Genomic DNA, 11,790 nt, shown 5'->3' on the forward strand with positions numbered 1-11,790 from the left:
TATATATATATATATATATATATATATATATATATAGTGCATTCAGAAAGTATTCAGACCCCTTCACTTTTTCCACATTTTGTTTCGTTACAGCCTTATTTTAAAATGGATTAAATTCATTGTTTTAATCATCAATCTACACACAATACCCCATAATAAAAAAGCGAAAACAGGCGTTTAGAAATTTTTGCAAAGTAATTAAAAAGAAATAACTGAAATATCACATTTATATAAGTATTCAGACCCTTTGCTATGACACTCAAAATTGAGCTTAGGTTCATCCTGTTTCCATTGACTATCCTTGAGACGTTTCTACAACTTAATTGGAGTCCATCAATGGTAAATTAAATTGATTGGGCATGATTTGGAAAGGCACACACCTGTCTATATAAGGTCCCACCATTGACAGTACATGTCAGAGCAAAAACCAAGCCATGAAGATGAAGGAATTGTCCGTAGACCTCCGAGACAGGATTGTGTCGAGACACAGATCTGGGGAAGGTTATAAAACAATTTCTGCAGCATCGCAGGTCCTGAAAAGCACAGTAGCCTCTGTCATTTTTAAATGGAAGAACTTTGGAACCACCAGGACTCTTCATAGAGTTGGCCGCCCGGCCAAACTGAGCAATTGGGGAAGAAGGCCCTTGGTCAGGGAGGTGACCAAGAAGCCGATGGTCACTCTGACAGAGCTCCAGAGTTCCTCTAAGGAGATGGGAGAACCTTCCAGAAGACAACTATATCTGCAGCGCTCCACCAATCAGGCCTTTACGGTAGAGTGGCCAGACAGAAGCCACTCCTCAGTAAAAGGCACATGACAGCCCACTTGGAATTTGCCCAAAGGCCCCTAAAGGACTCTCAGACCATGAGAAACAAGATTCTCTGGTCTGATGAAACCAAGATTGAACTTTTTGGCCTGAATGCCAAGCGTCACATCTGGAGGAAACCTGGCACCATACCTAGGATGAAGCATGGTGGTGGCAGCATCATGCTGTGAGGATTTTTTCAGTGGCAGGAACTGGGAGACTAGTCAGGATCGAGGGAAAGATGAACGGAGCAAAGTACAGAGAGATCCTTGATGAAAACCTGCTCCAGAATGTTCTGGACCTCAGACTGGGGCGGAGGTGCACCTTCCAAACAGGACAACGACCCTAAGCACACAGCCAAGACAACACATGAATGGCTTCATGACAAGTCTGTGAATGTCCTTGAGTGGCCCAGTCAGAGCCCGGAATTGAACCCAATCGAACATCTCTGGAGGGACCTGGAAATAGCTGTGTATCGACGCTCCCCATCCAACCTGACAGAGCTTGAGAGGATCTGCAGAGAAGAATGGGAGAAATTACCCAAATACAGGTGTGCCAAGCTTGTAGTGTCATACCCAAGAAGACTTTAGGTTGTAATCGCTGCCAAAGGTGCCTCAACAAAGTACTGAGTAAAGGGTCTGAATACTTATGTAAATGTGATGTTTCAGTTATTTCTTTTTAATTACTTTGCAAAAAATTCTAAACATCTGTTTTCATTTTTTTATTACGGGGTATTGTGTGGAGATTGATGATTTAAAAAAATGAATTTCATCCATTTTAAAATATGGCTGTAACGTAACAAAATGTGGAAAAAGTGAAGGGGTTTGAATACTTTCTGAAAGCACTGTATATAGATATATAAATATTTCCAAATTTTTCAACAACAGGGCATAAGCAGAATGGTAAATATGGTAAATGATCAATGGAATTGATGGTCTATAGAACTGATAGTCCACGTGGTTAGAAGATCTCAGACAGTATATCCCGAGTCTCCACTCTCAGCTGATAATCTTTCAATGCTAGCCAGTTGTCAAAGACCTCCAAGCAATCTTGAATATTTTAGACAATAGACAATAGCAAATAGACAATAGGTGCAGGAGTAGGCCATTCGGCCCTTCGAGCCAGCACCGCCATTCAATGTGATCATGGCTGATCATTCTCAATCAGTACCCTGTTCCTGCCTTCTCCCCATACCCCCTGACTCTGCTATCCTTAAGAGCTCTATCTAGCTCTCTCTTAAATACATTCAGAGAATTGGCCTCCACTGCCTTCTGGGGCAGAGAATTCCACAGATTCACAACTCTCTGACTGAAAAAGTTTTTCCTCATCTCAGTTCTAAATGGCCCCTTGTTCTTAAACTGTGGCCCCATTGTTCTGGACTCCCCCAACATTGGGAACATGTTTCCTGCCTCTAACGTGTCCAGCCCCTTAATAATCTTATACATTTCGATAAGATCCCCTCTCATCCTTCTAAATTCCAGTGTATACAAGCCTAGTCGCTCCAGTCTTTCAACATATGACAGTCCCGCCATTCCGGGAATTAACCTAGTGAACCTACGCTGCACGCCCTCAATAGCAAGAATATCCTTCCTCAAATTTGGAGACCAAAACTGCACACAGTACTCCAGGTGCAGTCTCACTAGGGCCCTGTACAACTGCAGAAGGACCTCTTTGCTCCTATACTCAACTCCTCTTGTTATGAAGGCCAACATTCCATTGGCTTTCTTCACTGCCTGCTGTACCTGCATGCTTCCTTTCAGTGACTGATGCACTAGGACACCAAGATCTCGTTGTACGTCCCCTTTTCCAAACTTGACACCATTCAGATAATACTCTGCCTTCCTATTCTTACCACCAAAGTGGATAACCTCACACTTATCCACATTAAACTGCATCTGCCATGCATCCGCCCACTCACACAACCTGTCCAAGTCACCCTGCAACCTCATAGCATCTTCCTCACAGTCCACACTACCACCCAGCTTTGTATCATCTGCAACTTTGCTAATGGTACTTTTAATCCCTTCATCCAAGTCATTAATGTATATTGTAAATAGCTGCGGTCCCAGCACCGAGCCTTGCGGTACCCCACTAGTTACTGCCTGCCATTCTGAAAGGGACCTATTTATCCCCACTCTTTGCTTTCTATCTGTCAACCAATTTTCTATCCATGTCAGTGCCCTACCTCTAATACCATGTGCTCTAATTTTGCCCAGTAATCCCCTATGTGGGACCTTGTCGAAGGCTTTCTGAAAGTCGAGGTACACCACATCCACCGGCTCTCCCCTGTCAAATTTCCTAGTTACATCCTCAAAGAATTCCAGAAGATTAGTCAAGTTAGGTAAATGGGGCAAAGTTTAAATGAGATAGAAAGAGAAAGAGTCATACAGCACAGAAATGGGCCTTTGGCCCAACATGCCCAAGCCGACCAAAATGCCCTCTCTACACTGGTCCCACCTGCCTGCTTACGGCCTATAGTCTATATACTAAAACTCTTGTTTGTTTGTTTGTTCCTGAACTACAGCCAAAATGGTACATGATAGCACGACAATTTTTGGGCCACCTTACTCACCGTCATCCCTTTGGTGCTAATAGAAGAAGTTTAATTGAAATCGATGTTATATTTTTTAAGTTATTCACATTTTAAAGTTTAAATCTATCTCCGAGGGGGGAGGGGGAGAGGGAGGGAGGGAGGGAGGTTGAGGGGGGTGGAATGGGGGAAGGGGAAGGCGGGAAGGGGATGTGGGGAGGAGAGGGTGCTGCACCAATGCAGGAGAGGTTTGGGCCCAATAGGTCCACTTGGTCTAGTCCCTTGTAAACCTTTCCCATCCATGTACCTGTCCAAGTATCTTCAAGATTTTGTTATGGTGCCTGCCTCAACTACTTCCTCTGGCAGCTTGTTCCATGTACCCACCACCTTCTGTGTGAAGCATACATCCATCCCTGTTCCCTCTTAGAGATCAAGATCAAGAAGGGCAGCATGGTGGCGCAGCTGGTAGTGTTGCTACCTTACAGCGCCAGAGACCCAGGTTCGATCCTGACTACGGGTGCTGTCTTTACGGAGTTTGTGTGTTCTCCACGTGACCTGCGTGGGTTTTCTCTGTGTGCTCTGGTTTCCACCCATACTCCAAAGAGATATAGGTTTGTAGGTTAATTGGCTTGGTAAAATTGTAAATTGTCCCTATTGTATGTAGGATAGTGTTAGTGTGCGGGGATCGTTGGTCGGCGCGGACTCGATGGGCCGAAGGGCCAGTTTCTGCGCTATTTCTGTAAGTTAAACGAGAATGCCCTGGAGCATAGATACCATTATTTCTCAACAAGGTAATCTGTGTGCAGTAACAGGAAGTACAGTACGTGGCTGTATTTTACAAGGTCGTTGGAGCGGATCTTAAATGGCTCACTGTCCATATTTCCCGTGTTGTGCTAAACAATTATGTTTAAGCGCAAGATATTCCGTTAGGTAAATACAAACGAGCCATGGAAATAATATTTTCCAGCCTCCGGCTATCCTCGCTTAATATATTTTAAATGCGCTTCTAAACATAACATCGACCTGACAGCGGAGGGATAATGGGGATGCATGATTGATGCAATGTAACATAATTGTGGAAATGGTTGTAGCATGAGTAAGTGTGCGCACTGCCCTCGGGACGGCTGCTGTGGAGGGGAGAGCGTTGCCCACCTCTTCGCAAAGTATGGATCTACAACGGTGGTCTGGACAATGATGGAAAGGTCTTTGTCACGGGTTCATCCAGCACAGCTCCGTGATGCAGGGCTCTTCGATGTATGGGGTCTTCCCATGGACAGTGCTTTGAGGCCCCACACCTGAGGAAGGATGTGCTGGCTCTGGAGAGGGTCCAGAGGAGGTTTACAAGAATGATTCCAGGAATGAGTGGGTTAGTGTATGATGAGCGCTTGACAGCACTGGGCTTGTACTCACTGGAGTTTAGAAGGTTGAGGGGGGGCCCTCAATAGACAATAGGTGCAGGAGTAGGCCATTCGGCCCTTCGAGCCAGCACCGCCATTCACCATGGTCATGGCTGATCATCCACAATCAGTACCCTGTTCCCGCCTTCTCCCCATATCCCCTGATTCCGCTATCATTAAGAGCTCCATCTAACTCGCTCTTGAAAGCATCCAGAGAATTGGCCTCCACTGCCTTCTGAGGCAGAGAATTCATTGAAAGTTACTGAATAATGAAAGGCATAGATAGTGGATGTGAAAAGGATGTTTCCACTGGTGGGAGTCTAGGACCAGAGGTCATAGCCTCAGAGTTATAGGGCACTCTTTTAGAAAGGAGGTGAGGAGGGACTTCTTTAGTCAGAAGGTAGTTAATTGTGGAACTCACTGCCACAGAGGGCTGTGGAGGCCAAGTCAGTGGATATTTTTAAGGCAGAGATTGACAAATTCTTGATTAGAACGGGTGTCAATGGTTATGGGGAGAAGGCAGGAAAATGGGATTAAGAGACAGCCATGATTGAATGGTGGAGTAGACTCGATAGGCCGACTGGCCTAATTCTACTCCTATAACTTGTGAGATGGACTTCAAGTTTAGAGTTTAGAGACACAGCGAGGAAACAGGCCCTTAAGTCCGCCGAGGCCGCGCCGACCATCGATTAATTTATAGTTTAGTTTATTGTGATGTGTACCGAGGTACAGTGAAAAGCTATTGTTGCGTGCTAACCAGTCAGCGGGAAGACAATACATGATTACAACCGAGCCATTTACGGTGTAGCGATACATGTTAAGGGAGTAACGTTTAGTGCATGGTAAAGCCAGCAAAGTCCAATCAAAGATGGTCTGAGGGTCACCAAGGGTCCTTGTCTGAGGGTCCTTAATTATGCTGCTGGCCTTGTCGTGGCAGTGTGAGGTATAAATGGTGTCAATGGAAGGGAGGTTGGTTTGTGTGATGGTCTGAGCTGTGCTCACTATTTGCTGCAATTTCTTGCGGTCTTGGATGGAGCTGTTCCCAAACCAAGCTGTGATGCATCCTGATAAAATGCATTGTACAGTGCTTCTGTAGAAGTTGGTGAGATCACCCGTTCTAGTTTCTCCCACTTTCTCATCTGGTCCCTTCACACCAGGGGCAATTTTACCGAAGCCAAACCTGCACGCTTTTGGAATGTGGGAGGAAACCCACGCGGTCACAGGGAGAATGTGCAAGCTCCAAACACAGACAGCACCCGGGGTCAGGTCAGGATCGAACCCGGGTCTCTGGCGCTGTGAGGCATCAGCTCCAATGTGCCACCTTCCAGCACTGATGAGTGCTGCTGGAAGACCATCAACCGTCTTTGGTCTGCCCGAACCTTGTTGGTCTTCCATAGAGTGAGATGTTCATCAGGGAATGTTGCTGACTGGCCCACTCCAGACTGCAGGAGTACGTGCTGAGGGACGCACTGAAGCATGGTGCAGCCAACGCCAAGGCTCTGAGGGGGAGGACCACAGTCTAGGGTTCTGCTGTTGCTGGACATTGAGGGGCAGAGTCCAGTGGGGACATCCCTCAAACAAGGGAAGGGATATCACCCCAGGGAGTCATATGAGTGGCAAGGGAGTTTTATTAGGTAGGTGCAGACACTACTGAGTATGACACTATTGAATGTATATCCATGAAGAGCTTTGCACAGTTTTTTGTTTTGAATATACTTTTTATTCTGAATAAAGTTGAATTTTGAAATGGAAAAATCATATTAATAATGTTTTGCTGTTCCAGCTGGAATTCCTGCTCCAATTTACTTTGGAGCTTTAATAGATAAAGCGTGCCTTAAGTGGGGGGAAAAGAGATGTGGTGGAAGGGGAGCATGCAGGATTTACGACTCTAATGCTTTCAGGTAAGATGTTTTCAGTTTAGTTGAGAGATAGAGCATGGAAACAGGCCCTTCGGCCCACCGAGTCCACGTCGACCATCACACTAGTTCTATGTTTTCCCACTTTCTCATCCACTCCTTACACACTAGGGGTAATTTACAGAGGGCAGATTAGCCTACAAACCCGCACGTCTTTGGTATGTGGGATGAAACCGGAGCACCTGAAGAAACGCACGCGGTCACAGGGAGGACGAGCAAACTCCACACACAAGTAGCCCCCGAGATCAGGATGGAACCCGCGTCTCAGGCGCTGTGAGGCGGTGGCATAGTGGCGCAGATGGTAGAATTGCTGCCTCACGGCGCCTGAGACCCGGGTTCGATCCTGACTACGGGTGCTGTCCATGTGGAGTTTGTATGTTCTCCCTGTGACCTGCGTGGGTTTTCTCAGGGTGCTCCGGCTTCCCCCTACAACCCAAAAGCATACAGGCTTGTAGGCTAATTGGCTTGTTGTAATTGTAAATCGTTCCTAGTGTGTGTAGAATAGCGTTAATATACGGGGATCGCTGGTCGGCGCGGACTCGGTGGGCCGACGGGCCTGTTTCCGCGTTGTATGACTCTATGACTCTAACTGTAGCTTGTTTGCTTGGTATAACTTTTTTACACGTTCTTTCCTATCCCATTCCCAACAGGCACATCTTCCTGGGACTACAGGCAGGTTTACGTGGATTGGGCATACTTGTGTTCTTTCACGTTCTGGTGTTACTAAAGAAACAATATCAAGCCAAAGACAAGCACGCAGCACCCAAAGGTGACAATGACGTTGTACCCATGCAGGACAAGGACTGTGGGCCTGAGGATGGAGATATTACAACCAAAGTAAAGACCAGTCACCCAGAGAGCGAATCTCACGTCTGAAATCATAAATCCCAAGTGTGTAAAAACAAAGTTATGAGTAGTTTTCAAGTTAAACATTTTAGAAGGCAAATGTTTACTAGTTTTTATTTTTGCTAATTGTAAAATTGAAATAATTTATGTTTTAAGACTCCAAGAATTATATGGAATATCTCGATAACTCTTCATAAGTGGTAGGAGCAGAATTAGGCCATTTGGCCCATCAAGTCTATTCTGCCATTCAATCGCGGCTGATCTATCTCTCCCTCCTATCCCCATTCTCCTGCTTTCTCCCCATAACCCCTCACACCCGTACAAATCAATCTTCTTTTAAATAAAAACATGGGAGACAGTGAAGCTGTCTGTGACAAGTAGGATATTTGCAGGAGATTTTTTTGTGGGAGATATTTTTCTGAGAGGAATTGTTGTAAAAGTGAGCAGAAATGTATATTTTTTCGCAGATGAGGTGGGGGAATCAAGAATCAGAGGACGTAGGTTTAAGGTGTGGGGGGGGGAGATTTAATAGGAACCTGAAGGGCAACTTTTTCACTTTTTCGGAGGGTGGTGGGTTTATGGAATGAGCTGTCAGAGCAGGTAGTTAAGGCAGATACTATGACAACATTTAAAAGGCATTTGGACAGGTATATGGATAGGAAAGGTTTAGAGGGATATGGGCCAAATGCAGGCAGATGGGATTAGTGTAGCTTGGACATGTTGGTTGGCATAGCAAGTTTGGCCGAAGGGCTTGTTTCCGTGCTGAATGACTCGATGATTCAATTACTATGAAATGCCTGAACTCGGGTGAATATAGAACGTAGAACAGTGCAGCAGAGGGGCAGGCCCTTCAACCCACAATGTCCGTGCCAAACATAATGCCAAGTTAAATTAATCTCTGCATGCATATGATCGGTATCCCTCCATCCCATGCATATCCATGTGCTTATCCAAATGCACCTTAAACACCACCATCATATCGGCCTCCACCACCAAACCTGGTACTAGGTTTTTACACTCTTTGTGGAAGACAAAACGACCCTGCATTACCACCTTAAAACTATGCCCACTAGTCTTTAACATTTCTACCCTGAAAAAAAGATTCTGACTGTCTACCCTACCTACCCCTCTTATAATTTTATATACTCCTATGTAGGAAGGTCTCCCCTCACTCAACCTCCAACATTCCAGGGAAAGCAATCCAAGTTTATCCAACCTCTCCTTATAGCTAATCGATCTAATCCAGGCACCATTCTGGTAAACCTCCTCCGCAAAGCCTCCACATCCTTTCTGCAACGGGGCAACCAGAACTGCACGCATTGCTCTAAATGCGGTCGAACCAATATCCTATAAAGCTGCATCATGACTTCCTGACCCTTATACTAAACGATGAAGGCAACCATGGCACATGCTCTCTGCTAATCTACTTGAGTTGGACTTGGATCCCAAGATGCCTCTGTACATCAATGCAGTTAAAGATCTTGCCATAAACTGTATACTTCCCTCTTACATTTGACCTCCCATGTGTTGAAAACAGGTTGCACCCTTTCAGTCACATCTATCACCAGTTTTGATAGGGGCTCCTATCAAAATGGCTGCCCCTTTTGTACCGTAATGAACTTGGTACAAAACTGGTGATAGATTTGCCACTGACCTGTGTGGTGAAGAGATTTTAATGAAGGATCTACGCTAAAGCATTAACTGGGCGGCACAGTGGCACAGCTGAAGAATTGCTGCCTTCCCGACTATGGGTGCTCTCTGTACAGAGTTGGTACGTTCTCCCCGTGACCGTGTGGGTTTTCTCTGAGATCTTCCGTTTCCTCCCGCACTCCAAAGATGTACAGGTTTGTAAGTTAATTGGCTTGGGTTTGTACACTTGGTATAAGTGTAAATTGTCCCTACTGTGTGTAGGCTTGTGTTGATGTGCAGGGATCGCTGGTCGGTGCAATCTTGTTGGGCCGAAGGGCTTGTTTCCGTGCTGTATCCCTAAACCAGACTAAACCAAATTAACGCTCTTTTCTTTTCACAGATATTGTCTGAGTGTTTCCAGCAACTTTGTTTTTGTTTCACCTTGGCCTGTTGTGTCCATGTGCTTAAACTCTGTCCTCAATTGCGCTAATGTTTCACAATTGGATAGATCTGAAATGAGTCTTTTTAATGCCTTTTCTTGCCTCTGATGGACCTTGGATAGAGATTGTGTATATTCTCTGTGGTCACTGCAGACATGGTCTGTGGTTAATCAACTATTTTTTCATCAAATCAGTTGTGGCAGGTTATTGGGCATGAAATCCAGGGTACTGGGTTGCTTAAGTGGATATCTGTGCGTTTAATGAAGACACAAGGAACTGCAGATGCTGGAATCTTGAGCAAAACACAGTGTTCCTCACTTTCCCTTATCCGACACCCTTTTGTCTCCTTTTCATCGCCAGCCTTTGTCTACTCATCACCCCTCCCCCCGACCTGTATCCACCTATCACTGAAGGTGAGTCTGAAGAAGGGTCCCGACCTGAAACATGGCCTATCCATGTTCCCCAGAGACGCTGCCTGACCCGCTGAGTTATTCCAGCAATTTGTGCCATTTTTTTAAAGCAGCATCTGCACCTCTGTTTCCACCAACACCTGTCTCACCCCAGTTCTCTTCCACCTTTCTCTCCTCCCCCCCCCCCCCACTCAGTCTGCAGAAGGGTCCCAACCCAAAACGTCGCCTGTCCATTCCCTTCACAGATGCTGCCTGGCCTGCTGAGTCACTCCCACACTTTGTGTTGTCACCAAGCTTTTAATCTTTGATTTCTCTGCATCTATATCTAAGTTTGTAACACTTACAATCCGCCATCCGCCTTTTGCCAGACAAACTAAAATGGAGCATGTGGCGACATTGCCTGAAATCTTTTGTTTTAAATATATATCTATTCGTAATTCAAAAATAAAAATATTTTCTCTGAAATCTTTGTGCTGCCTCTTTTCTTATAGTCATTCGGCATTGAAAAACCCTTGTGACAGAAACACAGTAAAGGCATGGTGCAGCAGCTGCCTCACATGTCAAGAGACTGGGGTTCGATCCTGACCTCGGGTGCTAACGGTGTGGAGTTTGCACGTTCTCTCCATAAGTTTCCTCCGGGTGCTCCGGTTTCCTCCCTCATCCCAAAGACATGCGGGTTTGTATGTTAATTGGCCCTTTGTAAATTGCCCCTAGTGTGTAGGGAGTGGACGAGAAAGTGGGATAACGTAGAACTAGTGTGAAAGGGTCAACGACGGTCGGTGTGGACACGGTGGGCCAAAGGTTCTGTTTCCACGCTGTATTTCTGAAGAAAAAAAAATTATGAGAAAAATGTAGCGTTTTATATGTGTATATATATATATATATATAAATATATACTTACACACATTTTCACATACACACTAAGAGCTAAGATGGTGCGGACGACGGCTGCCATGGTGTACTGCTCCTTGCTGTTTTGTCTGTGTTTTGTTCATTTGCGTCGTCCATGGAAATCCCACAAAGATTACTTTCACGAGAGAGGAACTCATTGACATCAGACATTCGGTTCTTCCAAACATTGTTCGGGGTTTCTCTCACTCGCTGGGTTATTTGGACATACTTGTCGGCGGGGCTGTGGTGATGTCCAAGGCCGAGAGACATAGGAGGACCCGGGGGAAGCGCTCTGGAGCACTCGTCCGACTCTGGCAACGAGGATTACGCACACCGCTCCCAGGATATTCCTTGCGTTCCTACGTTCTCTCAACAACAAAGTGGACGAACTGCAACTCCTGTGCCAAACAAACAGGGACTTCTCTCGAGCCGTCCCACTGTGCTTCACCGAGACCTGGCTGTGTGAGTCGACCCCCGACAATGCGCTGCAACTGGCTGGTTTTCAACTACGCAGAGGCAGCGAAACGGAGACAACGGGGAAATCAAGAGGCGGTGGAATACGCACCGTCAAATTCCTTGTATGTGTACATATATGGCTAATACATTTATTCTGGTTTTGATATATACACACACACACACACACACACACACACACACACACACACACACACACACACACACACACACACACACACAGAAACATATATATTTGAGTGTGTGTGTGTGTATATATGTGGATAATATATATTAAAAAATGTTTGTATGTGTGTGTGTATATATATATATATATATATATATATATACATACCCACACACACATACACATACATACATGCATACATGCCTATATATACATATACATATATTAAACTAACAGACAAATAATTATACAAAATAGTGCAAAGTCAAAATTAATGCCCCCAAGCCT

At 45.3% G+C, this 11,790-nt stretch overlaps 1 protein-coding gene across 4 annotated transcripts in view; it reads left to right on the top strand.

Moving 5' to 3' along the window:
* Nucleotides 1-10,399, top strand: part of LOC144604989 (solute carrier organic anion transporter family member 1C1-like) — a 48,038-nt gene extending 37,639 nt beyond the window's left edge. For all 4 annotated transcript variants that reach the window (XM_078419982.1, XM_078419983.1, XM_078419981.1 and 1 more), the window contains 2 exons: nucleotides 6,514-6,631; nucleotides 7,297-10,399. In XM_078419982.1, coding sequence (XP_078276108.1) covers nucleotides 6,514-6,631; nucleotides 7,297-7,522 — 344 coding nt within the window. In that variant the 3' untranslated portion in view covers nucleotides 7,523-10,399. The remainder of the gene's footprint in view (nucleotides 1-6,513; nucleotides 6,632-7,296) is intronic.
* Nucleotides 10,400-11,790: the final 1,391 nt, after the last annotated feature.

This window comes from Rhinoraja longicauda, chromosome 23, assembly GCF_053455715.1.
Source record: "Rhinoraja longicauda isolate Sanriku21f chromosome 23, sRhiLon1.1, whole genome shotgun sequence".
In the NCBI taxonomy this organism is placed as follows: Eukaryota; Metazoa; Chordata; class Chondrichthyes; order Rajiformes; family Arhynchobatidae; genus Rhinoraja; species Rhinoraja longicauda.